Source organism: Branchiostoma floridae, chromosome 2 (genome assembly GCF_000003815.2).
Source record: "Branchiostoma floridae strain S238N-H82 chromosome 2, Bfl_VNyyK, whole genome shotgun sequence".
Taxonomy (NCBI): domain Eukaryota; kingdom Metazoa; phylum Chordata; class Leptocardii; order Amphioxiformes; family Branchiostomatidae; genus Branchiostoma; species Branchiostoma floridae.
In genome coordinates, this window is record NC_049980.1 from 10,145,615 (window position 1) to 10,164,215 (window position 18,601).

Below are 18,601 nucleotides of genomic sequence, written 5' to 3' on the forward strand. Positions count from 1 at the left end.
GACATTTGTATTTTGTATACAAAACCAAAGATGGTACAATATCTTATCAGATTAATATAGAGACAAATTGTTCATAGAAATCGTGTTCCTGATTTTTTATGATGGAGACCTTGTTGCGTAAGTAGTAGTGAATGACGAGGGTTTTGCAATGCTGTAACAACGGAATTTCATAAAACATGTCAACGGAAAGTTTCAAACTGTGTGTCCACTTGTGGCTTTTTGACAATCAACTCGTTATGGTGCCAACTTCAAAATTGGTCTTGCTTGCTACATCTAGATTATACTGGAAAAGACAAGTGACCGACTCAACATGGCAAAGTCTACTGAACACAATAAAGCAAAACCTCAGTTCTACATGTCGCTTTGTTAGCTTTGATCTCTTATCAAATATTGAGCGTTAGATGATGGTCAGCTTTGAAAGTACCTGCTTCCAGAGAAAGAAGAAAAGATCATAAAACACCTATTGAGCGGACGGACAGTCCCAAACACACGGATGCAGTATGAATATACTTCGCTAGAGTTCGCTTTTGATCCACGTACTGGTATTTGCTACATGTCTTGTTACACTGATACACTGAACAATTAAATACCTTTGAGCTGTCTTAAATCTCGATGAAACGCTTCCAAATAGATTTTTAAAAACGTATAAATTGATTTTGATGATAATTTTCTATGGGTTGGCCTTTTAATGAGTTTCAGATAAGTGTATTTGTGATCCAGCTTATTGAGACTTGACAAGTTCGGTATACGTAAGAACTAAGCCATATCTAGACCAAAGATCGAGGCTTGACTATGTTGTTGCTGCTACTCCTGTCTAAATCTATGGTACTACAATTATATTTGTTGCAAACACATAATTCCAGCGTTTGTAAGAAATAGTTTGAGGTCAGGCTAATCAATATCGCCTGTTCACATCCTATATAACACAGATAACATAACGCTGGGTTGCCTTGACGACAGCAATCGACGCACGCTGATGCGCGTCAAAGTCGGGGTGCCCAGTGGTAGGCTTGTTAAAATGTCAATCATAAGCCCATCAAAAGGGACCCTGTCAGCGGTGTACTAAAAGGCTCGTTATAAAAGTGTCCAGCGGATTCTTGTTAGGAAATGCCAGGCCTATACTGTAGGACAGGTACGTGTTGTCTGATAGTGGGTGGTTAGGTCCTGACGTCATGTGTGACCTACAGGTAACATCTACACGTGTCTGCACGGCGGATGGAGTATTTCTCAGAATCTCTGGTTACATCCGAGCGTACGATGCCGTCCTGCTAAAGGTCGGGGTCACCGAGACAAATGCCCCTTTTGGGGGCCGTGGGAATGTGCCCGTCTCTCGGTTCTGGGCATCGCGTGTGCCTGGAGTAGTGATGGTGCATCACTCCATTCATGGGCGAATGATAGCCTCCACCAGGCCTTCCTTCGGCGGTACGGGGATCGTAGAATTCGTAGAATAAATCTGGAAATTGGCCAGGGGAGACAATGATGATAAGGTCTCTCTAAGCAAATCATTCTCCGTATAATAATCAGTGGAGTCAGACTGGGCAGCTGATATAGTAGAACAATTTTCCTTACTTTCTCACGTTAACTCCAAGTGTCAAGATCAGTTGATGTTATACATCGTGATTTAAGAAAGTACTGCTATTCAATTAATGCTCATCACTACAATAAGATAAAATAAAAGCATGTTTGTGGATCCACCCTCAACCAAGGGCATTATATGAAAGCCCTTGCCCCAACTATGCATTCGCAAGTTTACTTTTTGTAAAACATGTGTAATCTATTTCATTGAAACAAATAGAACTATTCAGGCTGCAGTAGATTGTGCACAGGAAGTTCAGTCTCTAGTGATATACCAGTATTGAAAACGTATTCAATGATCAAATATACAAACAAGGATGTAAAAGTGACAAACATGGTTGCTACTAGAAGGCATTGGCACGTGGTATGTCCGTGACCGGTCAGCGACTGAGGGTGACCGGTCATTGTCACTGTGTCCCGTAATGGTCAATCCTAATCTGGCACGACAAATCTATTGTGGGAGTCGCCGCTCTGCGTGAGAACACTCATTTTCTCCAGCAAGGTCGACGAGCTGTTTTCTAATAGCAGGGATTAGCCGCCAATCCTCTTTTGGTAAGCCACCATGCGTGATCCAAATGATCGCGGGCAATGCGGCAGGTGATTATCAGTGTGGGATGAATCAGTAAAGATCGTAGGGTTGGGGGTACATGAACGGGAGTGGAGCAAACTACATATATAATCTTGCGTGTTGATGATCGTTAACCTTGTTGTGTTTTAAAAAGGAGGACCAGACTTTCTATATTCTATCTCTAATATGTGGAAATATATTTGTTACCAATATATACATGTTGAGATTTTGATATTCTATATCTGACCTGAACAACACTCCTTCGTAAATAACGTTTTTTCTCGTGTTTCTATATTATGCCAGTTCACTTTTATCCGCGGGATTACCTGTATCCTTTGTTTTTGAACACGGGGTTTTAGGGATATCTACTCGAAGTGCAATATTTCAAATATTAATGTTGCAATTTGAAACCAATGTCCGTCGACTAAATGCCATGTTTTAGATACAACGGATATAGGTTACCCCGTAGAACTAGTGTTATCTATTGTCACCACATGTCATAAGTTATTTTGCATTATCCATGTTGTTTTTAGTTTAGTGTGCGATAGGAAAACTTGCAAAGGTGTTTATGCACCTCTTTATTCACATTCTGATGAATTCAATTTTTTTCTTCAAAATTTGTCCTTCCAGGATAGTCCATGAAAAGATGGGAACATTATGAAAACAAAGTTAACCTTTCCTCAACCAAGTCTCAAATAGTTGTGAATTATCTAACAATTTCAGTGTTGGTTTAGCTTTTTCAGAGCGTCATTTTTGGTAACACCAACACTGGTGAACGTTGCCGCTAAGGTGGAAACATGTTGCTGTTGTAATACGCATGTCCTTCACTCTTTAATTTGGGCCATGTCCCTCATAATCTTCGAAGCAAATTATCCCACACCCTCAAGTGTATGTTTCGTCGCGTGTTATGGCAACGTTATTAGAGGAATGTTTGATATGTTCATTCAGTTATAGTTATTTGTTTGCACTCGACCTAAATCCTGTAGAAAGTGGTATTCAGAGTAATAGGCTTTCCATCTGTAGCACCCTTATGAACGTTATCATCAGCACTTCAATGAATGGGTGTATAAGCACTTGACCTACTAAGCTTAAAAGCTGGCCAATTTTGCTCTCATTTGCTTATCACTTCTTTTACCTTGACTAAAAGTACCGGATTTGACGTTACGTTTGTCGTGAGCCATTGCTTGCACTGCGCAGGCTCACTGGCGTCATACACCACTACACACCCTTATGGTGATACAGGGGGACTTGCCGTTGCCTTGGCAACTCCCGCCAGAATACGCGGTAGCTGGATCAATGTTGTTTTCGCCATACACGGCGGTGACGTTACAGGGAATGTCAATACTGAGAAGAGCACGGGTTGTCTGTGCTTACAGAAAGTGACGGGTCAAGGCAATGATGTCAGAGTCAAGGGATACGTTGTTAGCTGGAGTAACGTTAACCATGTTGTTTGTCATGTATCTAGGTGACGCGTCCTCCAGAGAAAAACGATCCGCGTATTGTTCGTGCGCGGTTCCAAGGACATTCTGACGGAGAAATATGCAAATATGAAGCTTCCTCTCATCATAGTTGTGAGGATGAAGGTAATGCGTTAGCGGGTAAACATGACTGATAGGAGTGTGGTAACAAACGGCTCTTGTACTTCATGGAGAAAATGTCAGTAAACACCTGAGTGGCATGGCGAGTCGTGAAAAATCGTCTGCATTGCTCTAAAACGATGTCGCCATGGTAGCAGACAGAAAATTTTGAAGGGACGACACTGAGTCAAAGGACAAATGTATCAACCATCATCTAGGACGGATCCCATACTCGTTTGTTGTTGTTTTTAATAAATATACAGGATCATCCTTGCACGATATATTAAAGAGAGCTTAACCTCCCGCTAGATGGCGCTTTTAATCTGCCAGTGGGTCTTGATCACTGGCTTGGGTGAGAAACATATGCAGTACAGTACAGAGGGCAGCGACCTAACCTTGCTGAAACGCATGGTTTCTCAAGACATGCGCGTCCTTCGCGTAATGTCTTATATGATTTGTAAGAAAAGCACCAGACAGAATTGTCAAAAATCATCTGAACTACGTAACTTGTTATTGAATTCGCTGGGTTCTGATTGAGATGCTTCAAAGAACATGGCCGCCTTGACGAAACAGCTTTTATCGTATTAAAAAAAAGAAACGTAAGGAAAACCGGTCGTCGAAAGAAAAAGGGAAAGAAAATTGTTTCATAGCGCCTTCGCTTTGTACTTCCTCCCTTCTCCAAGCAGGTTTGGCCGTCGCCGGGCGACAGTATAGTGCACGTGGTCGGGCGGAATGACTCGGGATTTTTACTGGCTCGTGAGGGAAGGAAAAATTCCCGACGTATCTCTACTATCTCCGCGGCGCAACTTTTGCTTGGAGAATAATGTATTCCGACAACACTGTATTCTGTAGCATGTGTGAAGGACACACAAAAAGGACCTGTCCAAAAATCATCAGCACCCTTCAAAGTTGCACACAGTGGCGTATGCAGCAGGTCGTTTGTAACCAAACTTACAACCTTCCATTGATTTCTCATTGATATCAAATATGCTTGCTGTTCAGAGCTCGGTAAATCTTGAAGAGTCATCTTAATGGATACAGCAATATATATCGCCAAGTTTATAAATTGGGTACTTATTGCTGCCAACGCGGCTGGAAAATTTATTTGCTTTTAGTCCGAGGAATCAATGTCTGAATATGCTTAGAACAGTGCACAGTCATCGGAGAATCATCCTGTGCACAAATCGATGAAACAGAGACCTGACAATAAAAGTGGCATATGATGCTTGTCACTTACGTTCAATGTCATATATGGATATCGATTGCGTGATTGAATTTTTATATGTAACGTTACTCAAATGTTTTTCACCGGGGACAAATCTGTAAAATAGATGAAACTGTTGACAGTGTGATTCAACCTGGTTCGAATAATAGGAATGCTTAATTAGGGTGTTGATGTTGGTGACCCCAATACAGCTTGATTTCCCAGGAGTGGCCAAAGAGGCCAAAAAGTCATGACCGTCGGTGGCACTTTCCTGCTTTTGATGTACTCTCGTCTGCCGAAGGGCTACTCCACTAATCTCCAAGCAGATCCTACTGTAGCATTAGATAATAGCCAAAGCTGGCAGAGTCCGGAGTGAAGCCGGCCTAGGAGTGTATGTCGCTACCACAGGGAGGGGCTTCAACACCATTGTTGAATAGAAATGCTCCTCCCTGGTTCAGTGACGGCAGATCTCCGGTAGCGAAACACTCTCCTAGGCTGGCTTCACTCCTCTGCCAGCTTTTGATACTGTGTTATGCTACCGTAGGATCTGCTTGGAGATTACTGCCCCATGTGAACATTTCATTACCACTTCACACAAAACTGCAACCAGGTTTAACTTAGATCCACTAGAATAATAAAAACGAATGGTGTTTATTATCATACAGAGAAGTACCGACTCCTCGAGAGATGTTTTCATCTGCACAGCTAGCATATAATCTATCATTGACTACATCTCAGCCGCTAACGCCCACACCTTACTTCGGCTCGACGACTGTAATCGACATTTCCAGGAAGAAGAGCTATGTATGGATCACTGATCTGTTTTCTAAGAACTTGTCATCCCAGATGCATGGTCACATGAACATACATTTCTACCTGAGTATGATCATGATGACACTTGATTGATACGGTTCCCTAATATGCTACATGCTACCGCATTCAGTCGTCACTTCATGGTAGAAGATGATATACAAATATTAATATAAGTAAAGGTTATCATTTTATATGTCACTAAAATCATACTTCGCATAAATATTACGTCTCAATAGAGATGATCTTAAATTACTGACTAAGGCCACGTTGATTTGATTATATGGATGACATCCGCGCTCGCACCAATTTTCGGCCATTTCCAAAAAAAAAAAGTTTTCGACCACACAATGAATTGTGCAAAGCAGCTGTAAATATTCCGTAGGTTGAAAAAAAAGTATCAGAAAACAGATAACTAATGCCATATATAGAATACCAAAATGAATCTAAAGTCAAAGAATAAGGTGTGAAAGGACGGAAAAAAAAATCTATTGTTGGTTGGGGGAGGTACCAGTACAGAAAATTCAGGTCCAGAGGATCATGGCATACCATACTATGTGTGTTTAGTCCTATGTTCAACCTTCCTGGCCACTTTGATTTCATACTGAAGGCAACTTTTTTTTTTTTGGCCAAACTTTTTTTTATTCGCTCGCTCGCATCAGTTTTGGAGTTCCCGGAGGATGTCATCCATATAATCAAATCAACATGGCCTAACTGATTTCAAATGTAGTCTATTCAATGAGAAATTGTTTCCGTAACTGATTTATTGATTGCTGGATGGATGGATGGATGGATGGATTGATTGATTGATTAAGGACAAATTCATTTTCCAATTACTTATTTTGCAATACTTGATATTCATTCATCCAGTTTTTTTTTCTTATATTTGCTGTGTCCATAGTCGCGATGTTCTGCGCGTGCGCCATCCAAACATTCAAATTAAGACAGAAACACGGAAAACGAGTCACGCAGTTTTTATTTCCAGACTGAGATTCGGTATTACCGTCTTTATTCTTCATTTTCCTCCATGACCTTCACATTTGTAGAACGATCCGTCCTGAGACCATTAGTGCACCCGCTAATAGATGAACATCATCCAAACATATCAGGCGGATCGTTACTCACTTAGCTTATTTCGTTGCAGATACATGTTTTGGGGTTCCATCTTGATTAAGTGCCTTGCTTAGGTCAAGGTTTTCTGGTATACATTCTGTTCAACTAGCTCCGGATTCAGCGTTCTGCGTCGTATTTATATATAGACGAGATATCACAAAGTAGAATTTTCTCATTTATTTTATTAAGCTTATGTGAGTTTCTGTGCTGTTGTAAGGGAAAAGGTTTTTTTAACCTTTTTTTAGGGATCTTTAAAATAAATTCCTCTGTGAAACTTTACAGAACTTCCAGAACACCGTTGTTGTCCATGGCTTGTTGTATTTGTTTGAACGAATACGCGTTCACATTTGTTTGATAGTAGACTGATAGGACATGGCGGATTCAAAAAGCTCTTTAGAGCTAAACCAGGACAACGTTGATAAACTGTTGAGAGCACTCCTTGTAAATATATAACATGTATGTAGGCTTAGTTGCAAATGGCATTAGGTGCTTATAGGCGCGGATAGATCCGTATTTTCCGTTTTTTAAGTGTTTTTTTAAGTTGTCTTTCAGAAGCTTAAAGATGTCGTAAATGATTATTAAACCGCCCTTAATACACGTTTAAAGCTCATTACCTCTGAAGCCTTTTTACGTCTCATATACGTGTTAATTATAACGTGTGGAAAAGTGCCATTTTAGCAGGATAAAGCACGTTTTAAAGCAAGCAAAATACAATGGATGAAACTTAAATGAATTTTATTTAATTACGCGAGAAATATAACATAGAAAAGTAAAAAAAAACTACAGCCTACTAGGTTTTGTGGCCTTTTATTCTGATGTAGTCGACAGTTGAAGCAATCACAGCGTCTGTGCAGTTCCGTGCAGTATCCAAGTCCACAGTCCCTATTCTAGTGTCTTAGGGCAAGTTAAATGGAGCACACGGTTCCATCTGGCCACCACAGGAATAGTAATCCGGCAGGATTCTTGAGTGACCGATATGACTCGTGTTGGATGGTTTTGGATTATTTGGACGCGAAACTTGTTCAGCTTGCAGTCTTTGCTTCTATTAATCCATGAGGTACAAGGGTCGTGATTTTCCCATTCTGTTTCGATTTCCAACATCTGCTTCATTAACTTGTACAAAATGATGGCCATCTCCTATCTTTGCGTTGCGTTCCGCCGCCGGGGGTCCTAGGCGGTGATATATCGCCGGGGGTCCTAGGTGGTAACAACAGTGTCACGGCCACAACTTGCGGGTTAGAACAGGTCTAAACTTTCTTCGTTACTTCTATTCAAATGTAACGGAATGTTAACATGTACACGCTAAAAGGAAAGGGTCTCTCCCTGTTCACATAAACTGCAAGTAGAGGAAGATTAAACATGCCGTATATTCAGCAGAAAAAGGCAATGTTTCATAAAACTTTTGGAACGGCATATAAAGCTAAACGGGGGGATGGCCTCCTTCGCTTAAACTGTGCAGAAAAAAAATAGATTAAACGGAAAAACGCAAAATTTCACACGTTTTGAGAACATATAGGCTAAACAGGAGAGGTCCCTGTTTGCTCAAACTGCGAGGACAGAAAGATTAAACATGCCACATGTTCAACAGAAGTACGCAACATTTCATATACGTTTTGGGAACATATAAGCTAAACGGGGGAGGTCTAGCCTTGTTTGCTTAAACATCACGGACAGAAAGATTAAACATGCCGTATGTTCAACAGAAATACGCTACATTTCATCTATACGTTTTGGGAACATATAAGCTAAAAGGGGGAGGTCTTGCCCTGTTTGCATAAACTGTGCGGACAGAAAGGTTAATCATGCAGTATGTTCAACAGAAATACGCAACATTTCTTCATATAAATATTTTGTGAGCATATAAGCTACACGGAGGTGATCTGTACATTAGGCGGGTTGCTAGGGCCGTTGGATTCCCTGCGTAGGAATATGCGACACTGATTAAAAGTACTGAATAGAGTAGCTACTGTCTGCATCAGCCCGGTCCAAAAGGCTGGTGCCGAAACATGCAAGAATGGAGAGCGAGAGAAATTCACTTTATATATAATTTAGAGAAAGCAGGACAGTTGACCAAACAATCTCTTGGAGGGGGGGGGGGGGGCGGGGGCTAACAAAAGGAGGCAGAAAATATTTCCAAACGTTTCATATTAATAATAACTTAACGTGTTACGTAGAGTAAGTGTGGCTTCGCCTAAATCTCCAAGCAAATCCTACGGTCGTAAGATAGTATCAAAAGCTGCTAGAGTAGTGAATGACAAAGGAGTGTGCTCCAGTATCCAACTCACTCCTAGGCCGGCTTTACTCCTCTGACAGCTTTCGATACTACCTTAGGCTACCGTAGGATCTGCTTGGAGATTAGCTTCGCCTGGAAAGGTAACGGTATAGATGTAAGAAAGGACAGTACGAAATACGCTGTAGAAATTACTGGGACAGAAATACATCAACTTGTAAAGATACAGGAACGGTTTTGCCAAAGAAATGACAAGTGGTTATTAGGTTATCATTTGTTTTGTACAGTGGTACGGGGCGCATGCCGTAAAAACATTGCCTTCGCGTCAGGGGTCTGACAAGCCCACACCACAGACTTCACACCGCACCCCAGACGGCACGGCGCCCTCAGTTTGGGTTCACGTCCTGTATGGACTGTCACTATGACTGGCCGGCGTCAAACCTTTAGAAAAGCTCAGCGACATGTCCGTGGTATTTCAATGATGTGACTCCATCTCCATATTAGCTGACTGATATGACAGCCATTCTTCTTTCAAATTCCTCGAAATTATCACCAGATATTTTTGCGCAACTTTTGGACGGGGATTAACCTGCATGTAGTTGACTACTCCTTTGTGACTGCGACGACTAGAAGTAGGGTCATCATTGGAGGACGTTTGGAACCTTGATGACAAATGATCGTGAGCTGAAGACATCTGTCTTTTTGTGTTATAACAAATGATCTTCATTTATATAACGTTAGTCTTTATGTGGGCAGTACATCCGAACTGTGAATCAATTGCTCCCCATGTTGTCACATGACGGATGGGCGCTTTTCAATGCCACAACAATGGGCGACTTTGGCAGCGCAACAACAAGTCCCATTTATGCAAATTTATCAGCTTTGTTGGTCAAGTCGTCTTGACAGCGTCTAGACCGCCGGTATTCAGGGGCAGCGGTGGCAAAGGGCAGCTCGAGTAACAGGTGGTGATGGTACTTCTGTCCAACAACTGCAGAGTTTCTGTATTTGTACTGTTGATCGTTCATGTTCTACCGAAGACAAATCGTCATGAAGACACTTGAAGACAAGTGCTAAACGATTAGATCAAGGAGGTTATATCAGATATAACCTCATTGATTAGATCAATGCGACTAGTCTATTTCTGAAATAGAATGGAACATACCAGACTTTAATATTCTTTGAAACTACCTTTCAAAGCTTCTAGGACAGACAGAAATGGGGACAATTGGTGTAATAAAAAAGTTTATATTTCTTTTATTCACATCCATCACCAAGTGCAACGATAGACAGAATAATTTCCTATTGATGCTGTAAAAGAATGAAGTTTATCGAAGGTCTATACCCTCCATGACCGGAGCGGAATGACATTCATGATCGCCGTCTGACAGAGATGGAATTTGTTTGCATTAGGTAATGGCACAGTTTTCTCTTTTGGCTTTATCATGAATCATAGTAGAAGCCTAAAGAGAGAACTGTGACATTACCTAATGCGAACAAGTTACTATCTCTGTCGACCAACGTTACTAAAATAATCTTTAGCATTACTCATACAAGACAGCGTGGGACGATAATATTCTCTACCAGACGCAGGCAGCTGGAAATATAGTATACATTCGCCAAATCGGTTGAATTATGTTCCAAAGGGCAGCAAGCACCGTTTGCTATCTACGGACGAATTTTTCTCAAAGGAAAGATCAGTGTCCCCTACCATCTCATCTCATCTCATCTGTTCCTTGGTCTTACTGTTTGATCTTTGGGACACTAGGCTACAAAAAATACTGGCAACCAGTTTTCTCCAAGTTGTCGGTTCTCTGTTCTTCCTAGTGTTTCGCTTAGTGTCATTCTGTCCATTTTCTGGCGTTATCCTCCCATCTTTTCTGTGGTCTACACCACTCTCCACGTGCTCTTTCTTCCTCTATGGACGCCCTGCATGATAGTTTTTGCTAGTCCTGAGCGACCGTGACACGGTGGCCGCACCGCTTCTGTTTTCATTTCAAGTTTTGCTGTGTTTAGAGTTCTTCTTACGGACCGAATTCGAAGTTTTGTTTGACTCGATATTTTTTCGAGAGTTCCGTACGTCAGCATTTGAGTTGTATATGTATAAACGATTACTAGAATCTCCCGAAAGCATTTCATTTTCGTAGTCTGTATTCTCTTCTCTAGTTTTGCTGTCCGTTTTGTCCCCTACGGTACCAAATATCCCTATGTAATTTGGCCGATTTCAACAACTATTTTTCAATTCGATGGGGAGCTCTGACAGAGAATGGGGCAACGTGAAATGAAAGACCAGATACTCCCCGTCTCCGACATGTTGACGGGGTGGAAAGTGATGATTTATTTTCCTGTTGACTTTGATAAGTTGACGACGCCACCATCCCCCGAAACAGCACGCTAAACAATGGCCGGAAAATCATGCCCTTCCATCATGGCCGACAGTCATCATTTTTCATCTATGTTTGTCTTTGTGGTGAGCATAATGCCTCCTCTAATGACAAAGCCAGTATGATTTGCCAGCTTATAGTAATCTGCATACTAACGCTAGAGATCCACAGGAGGTATTCATATGTCAGATTTATTATTGCGGTTTTCTTTTTCTGTGTTTTGACAAAGATAAGTTTGCAGTGCAGTGGCCTGTGGCACCCGGGTCGTCGGCTGGAGACCATGCTCACAATAGCCGACCAAAACAATCTATCTGCCGCTGCCCTCTGTTGTGACACCTCGTGTTTTATTTTTCAGCCAAGGACACTCTTGTACTGATGTTTGAACAGATGCGGACATGAACAGGAATATTTTCCGTTATTTTTGGGATTGCCAGCTACTCTGATGAATTTTAGATTTTTCGAAGACAAAAAAATGAATTTTGCAAAGAAACTAAAGCGATAAGGGGAAATGATTGTACTTCATGTAGACACATGTGCATCAAACTGTGCGTTTCCAAAAGAATATTAAAGATAACGAGATGTAACAAATATTGAGACTGAGACAACTCTAAAGTGAATCAGGCACGCGACATTTTCCCGTCACCGACTTGTAAAAATGTATTCTTTTTTTTTTCAAGCAGGGGTTAGTCCTTTTTTACGTCTTTTGGTTCTCTTTTGAGGGCGGGGCGGTTCTAGATCTATTTTCAGCTTTTCTATTTCTACGCCAGCTAAACGTGATAAAAAAGGCTAAAAACGACATTATAAATGAGCCAGAGCCTACATATAACATTTGCTTGGAGCAGAGTACTTTATATCCAGCAGTAGACCTTGGACAGTTACTGTTAGTTATTCCTCCCTGGAACCTACTCCAGGAAAGGTCAAAACACGGGCCACTGCACAACCTCTCGTGTTTCCCTCGGCCGTTCTGTGAACATGAATTGTCCTTGACCTTGGATGGCTCTCTGATGGAATATAAAACATGGTAGTTACTTGCTCCTGACACCTTTGTGTTTATCTGAGTATGTTTTTGTCCAATTTGCAGTGTTATATATGAACGACAAGGCGTGGCGCCACCTTACATGTTTACACTCCTTACTGAGAATCATAAGTTACAAAAAAATAATAAAAGTATAATGAAAAGCTACAGATTTACGTGTGGATTTATAGCAGGTGTGCGATACATTCCGTTCCACTTTGGCGCCAAGAATATATTTGTATACACAATCAGGATATTTACAGTCGCTAGCGACACAGGGGGTCTATGTATTATGTACGAAATAATGGGTCACTGTAGGTTCAAGGGTACAAAATCATCTATCTTTCTATAGACCAATTAATGTCCCAGGAGAGGCCGGATCATTTTCAAGGTAACAGTCCGCTATATCTGATTTCCATGAATGATAAAGCATTTTGTTTGGATAGAGGACCCTAAATTCTGCATCTGTTGCATCTATCGTTACACCTAGTTCGTCGGCAAATTAAACAAAATTTTATTTACGTGATATAGACACTTTTGAAAACGTTAATAGACATAACCATGTGTTCAGATATGTCTCGTTTTGGATAGATTGTCGACTGATTTCCAGTTATCCTCCGAACATTGAGAAAATTGCCCACTGGGAAGGACAAGGAATATAGTAGATCTAGATTTACGTTTCCCGCCAAAACGCTGAAGGTCAGGAGCCGCCAGTTGGATGGCAAATTAGCACCAGGGACGATACCACTACAGCGTGAAGCAGGAACAAAGCTATCCCCAAACACCGTATTTACGGTACAAGTCCGATCTTCTTCGCTCCCTAATACATTATTGAAACCCAAGCACCGTTTTCACAGTCTTCCTCCGATTTTCGCTGGTTCCTGATACATGATTGATGTGCACAGCCTTTTCGCCTTTGTAGTTAACGTTTTTAATAAAGAATTGGTTTACATATTTTGCTATGCATGTTTTGTTTCCAGGAGGATGATGCAAACGATTTAACTTCACCTTAAATGCTGATAGTGAACTGAGTAGTGTCAAGATATGCCTGTATCCAGGATTTTGGTTTTTCGTATATCATTGGGTCGAGTGAGCGCGAAATGCAAGAGCTTTCTCGCGGGTTCTCGGGGTATAATCATAGCCATACTAACCCTCTGAAATGGTATTTACTGCGTTTGTGAGAGAATTTTATAGTAAGGAACAGGGGTTGTCAAGAACAGTGCTGTGAATAGAGGAATTACTAGTATTCTGCATTGATTACCTTGTGTACCTCTGCATTGATTAACTTGATTACTTGTGTTCCTCCGAGTGCCCTGTGCGGGTGGGGTGGTGGTGGGGGGTCCTCCAACCCACCTACGGGCATACAAGAGAATAAAAGAAAAAGATGTTCTCTCTGTTAAAGTTGTGCTCGTGATTTTGTTCATGCATATGATCATGTTTTGGACCCAGACCACATTCTAACCTTGTCGATCTTTCTAGCCCGTCAACACATGATTGTTTCCAGGGTCAGCAATTATAAGTACGAAGAAGAAGAAAAAGCAGAAAAAGTTGACTTTTCATATTCATATCTTACTTATGATTCCCCTTTTGCCTCATCTACATACTTACCGTCGCATCCTGCTCTGTTGACTGCAACGTTCTCCACAAAAAAAGACGGATCAACATCCCAACAAAATGTAACAGAGGACACCGGTATCCACAAGTTATCCACGCGAGATATCTCCGCGAATCGGTGGTCTTATAGTAGAAATTGGACAAATAGAGTCAATAGTACGCTAGGGGAATCGGTCGGCCAGAGGACTTTTTTCTCACCGCCGGCCGGGCAATACTCCTTGGCCAATTAACTCCTACTAGGCTTTTATTCCTAACTTGACCAAAGTCCCCAATTTCTATTCGGCCAGGCGGGAGTCTGGTAGAGACTTACAATTACTACTGACTGTTTTCGTGTGTTTCTTGTCCCTGCATGTAGAACATCGAGTGCAAAGTGAAATACCTTCGAGAATATATACAGCACATTGTGCCGTTTGAAGCCCCGCACAAGAGGGACAGATTTGACGGTGATAAGTCACGGGTATCATTACCATGTGCTCCGTGGATCCTCCTGTCAACCCGCCATAATCCACACGCCAATCACACGAGCAAGAAGAAAAGAAGTTACCGGTGGCGAGCTCATGAAATTCATTCCCTCTCGTTCTTTCTGCCATGAAAATAACACAGCTTCCGAATGCATTCTACCGGGTTGGCGACAGTTGGACCATGCCGTTCTTACAATACTGTGTTGTAATTCTGCATCGTGTGGCAATCAGCTCTGACCTCTATTATCCTGTTGTATATTGGAAAGACCAATTCACTTATTTACTCGATTCTTATCACACACCTCATCTATTCATTCCACGTAACTACCATTTACTCCATTGTTGCTCAGCATCAGATGAAGGTTATTTTATCTTAAAAAGAGTTGGACAAACATTCGATCTTTCGTGTTCCAAAAGGGCGCGTTTTTCTATCTTTGTCCCACCACAGTTTCACACCCTGTGCATATCAGGTCTTAATTTAACGTTACCTGCCCTCTGGTCTTTGTGCGTAAGTGAACTGACAACAAAACTATTTCTGTACGAACTCCCCATCGACCCGTGAGCGATTAAAACAAATAGATTCAACATCAGGAGGAACTACACAGTCGACAGAACCTTTACTGACAGGTGATCTACGTCATAATCGGTAACTATGGAAGCAATGACTTCCTGTGGAGATGCTTATTAAAGATGTTTTTCTGAGAATTCTTGCCGTTCTGATTCGAAAAACAAGACACCCCGTCAGGCTATCCATGTACGTAGGCGGCGCAGACGGATGGGAGAAGTGCTCAAGTGTCATTTCCTATTCTATCCACGTACGCGCACGGGGGAAAAACAAGCTACATCAAATACAATACTGAAGACTCCTGGCTGGCACGTCGCCATCTAATACTAGTACTGCTCCCCAGCCTCTCATACAGACAACTAACGTGGGCGCTCATGTCACATGATGGGAGCAAGCGTAGATGGAATTTTTTTTCTTTTCAAAGATCATTTTCCCGAAAGGTGGTGCCATCTCTAAATGAAACTAAATCCAAACACACATCACTCCTTCCTAACATCACAAGCTATCTGCCACCATAGAATCAAGACCTTACCACGTCCAGGTCACAAAAATACAAAAAATGAAAGTTCTGCTGCAGTACCAAGGTCACATACCAGGGTGGGAATCGACCTTGACCTTTGTCTTCCCAACCCCTACCCACATACCAAATATCATTGTAATATATCCAGAGGTTCTAGAGTTATGCTGACCAAAAAATCCGGAAACACAAACAGGCAAACAGACAGACACACAGACACACAAAAAACAATACATTTGTACCTCCATTTTTCATGGAGGTAATGAGACGAAATGTGTATCCTATCCGTGCATATATATCGTAAGATCTAAGAAGGCTTCCAAAAACGCGTCGACTATCATTCCCATTCCCTTCCTCCCCTGCCCACCCTCTGACGAACGGTCCGTCCTGTCCCGTACCGAAAGGTGTGTTCAAACAGATGTTGTTGAAAGGTATCCTGTGGCCCCTTTTCTTTGATCTAGCCGCGCGCGCGGAGCTGTCGTAAAGGTGAATATGTATCCGCATGACTGACTCTGGTGTAAACAAGTTGCCCGCAGTGCGTTAGTGACGGTGGGTTTTAGAAACCCGCCCAAATGGTGCGACACAAATGTGTGTGTGTGTGTGTGTGTGTGTGTGCGTTTATTGTATATTCGGTTGTGCGTTTGTATTGCAGGAAACCTAAAACCGACTCCTTATTTTCAGACTCGCAGTGTTTTGAAGCATCCGCACACGTAAAAATCAATCGACTTGTTGGGTTCAAAAGTAAATCCCAATCTGGAAAAAAAAATGTCCAAATGATCCTGTTTCAGTTGTCACGCAAATCTCACTTACAAACAGATTGAAATCTTTTTATGATTGTGACAGGGGAAATACATGCACAAAGTGGACAATATTCACAATATAGCTCAAAGCCGTACAATTATGTATAAGAGAGATATTTCAGTATGTAGTCTATACACCCAGTTTTATTATATGAAATTCAGTATATGCGCTTAATGTGTACGTGATCTGATCATGACTTACAAGAGACTGTGATGTTTTCACCATTTGTCGGAACTGTATCTATTACATGTTGAAAGAGAGGGTATCCGGCTATTCATCATATAGTGCGCAGTTGTTTTTGCTCTGCATGTCACACGTGAACCCCCATGCACGTGGAGGCTTTGTGGCGTTGTTTTTATGATATTCATAACCGCAGACGGCGTTATCGACCGAGGCCTCCCGGGCAGCACTCACCATCAAAACAAAACCATCAGTCATTCTCCGCATCAATGACCAATCAGCGTGAACCTATCCGAGACTAGGGATCGGTGCGTGGGAGGTTACATCATTCTCCATCACCCGCAGAATCTTCCAGGTCAGAAAAACAAGCCATAAACAGCACTTCGAACGAGTATTTTTGGATAAGTCGGAGATCTTGGAATCAGAATTGGGAAAAACAAGTTTTCGTCACACCCACCCATCGCGAGATTTTCGTCACACCCACCCGGCCAGCTCACTGGCAAGGTTGATTTGATACGTAATCAACTGTGCTGGATTGAAAACGTGGTACTTATGTATTTCGATATTGTGTAGGCTTCAAAACTCTTTGGGGTTAGAACTTGGATGGTTGGTGAAAGTTACAGAAAATTTGTGAGAACGCACATTTGTTGCATATCGACAAAGCAACATCCAACATGTAACGTAGCCCTTTTCCACCAAAAAAATCGGACATCCTTACCGGTGTACTCTACTCAAGTTTCAGACTTCACAAAAACCATATGTCTGCAATTGGTATGTCTGTTACCACATTTGTAGTACACGTATATATGAAGCCCGGTAATAACGTTTAACAGTAAAATAATGTCATTGAAGACCATTGTCGAATCAATAAAGAATATGGTCCGATGTGGACAGGTGGCCACTGTTGACAGGATTTCTTATGCTTGTGTCAATGGAAATATCCTCTAAGGGAACATAAAAAAAAGTGGTCACATTATATTGATGATCTTTACGTAAAGATGGCCAGTTGTACTTTTCCTAGCCCTAGACTAGAGTATTGTATTTGTCGGATCCTGAAGTGGCGGCTGACGCTAGCCGGACGTACCCCTTCTCCGCCGCCAGAGGGCGCCTTTCGAGTACCCGGATGTCGTTGACGCGTTCTCTTCCTGGTAAGCCTTCCCCACGCGAGGTAGGTGATCATAGTATCGTCTCAGGACTTGTAAGATTACTGCTCTATCATAGAACGTACAGGGTCACCGCTGGGTTGCGACTTCTATCAAGATGTAGTTAATCAGAGACTTAGGTATAGGTTCATACAGTGGTCTTTGTGTAAAGATATCTTGTCGAAAACTAGGAGGGGTGAAAGGTCGATTTGAGATCAGCTGGTTACTCTCAAATTTTCGCACACAATACATGTTCCGAAACTGTTTTAAAAGATCATATTCATTTTATAAGGCACATGTTAATCGTATTGATAAGAAAGTATGTTTTAAGTCTCAAAAGTAAGGTTCCGTTGTGAAAAGACAGGTGCGAAACATGGCAACTAAAGTTATGGTTGGCGCCCCCCTCCCCACGAAAGTGCCACGTATGTGTGCGTGTGTGTGTGTACTTGATGTGGAGTGCGTATGTAGTGTGTCGTATGTCCCAGCTGTTTATGTCATATATGTAACCAGAAAGGTCCACAGGATACTTTCTTTACATATCATATCGAAGCACAATTTGTATCACTTAATTTTTCTGTTATAACAAGTAACGGTATAAGTAACATGTATTACTACCATCGGACTGCAGTGGACTAGTATGTGTTATGTGAAGAAGGTGGGAGGGGGGGGGGGTGTTCTGTGTTTGGTTTGAATAACTCTATTGCTGTGTGCAGTGGGTATTGGAAGGGCCAGTAGATATTTGATACAGAGTATTCCACTCGTGCAATTAACTAGTGATATACATGACATTGGATGAGAAAATGCAGATGAATTCTTTATAATTTCATTATTTGTAGAGTACAATAAAG

At 41.7% G+C, this 18,601-nt stretch overlaps 1 protein-coding gene across 3 annotated transcripts in view; it reads left to right on the top strand.

Moving 5' to 3' along the window:
* The first annotated feature begins 17,635 nt into the window (after positions 1-17,635).
* LOC118410283 (translocon-associated protein subunit beta-like) overlaps positions 17,636-18,601 on the top strand; it is a 3,120-nt gene continuing 2,154 nt past the window's right edge. Inside the window, exon 1 of one of the 3 annotated variants that reach the window (XM_035811843.1) lies at positions 17,636-17,779. In XM_035811843.1, the coding sequence (XP_035667736.1) occupies positions 17,735-17,779 (45 nt within the window). In that variant the 5' untranslated portion in view covers positions 17,636-17,734. Of the gene's footprint in view, positions 17,810-18,601 lie in introns of all 3 variants that reach the window. The other 2 variants (XM_035811842.1, XM_035811845.1) reach the window with 2 other exon arrangements.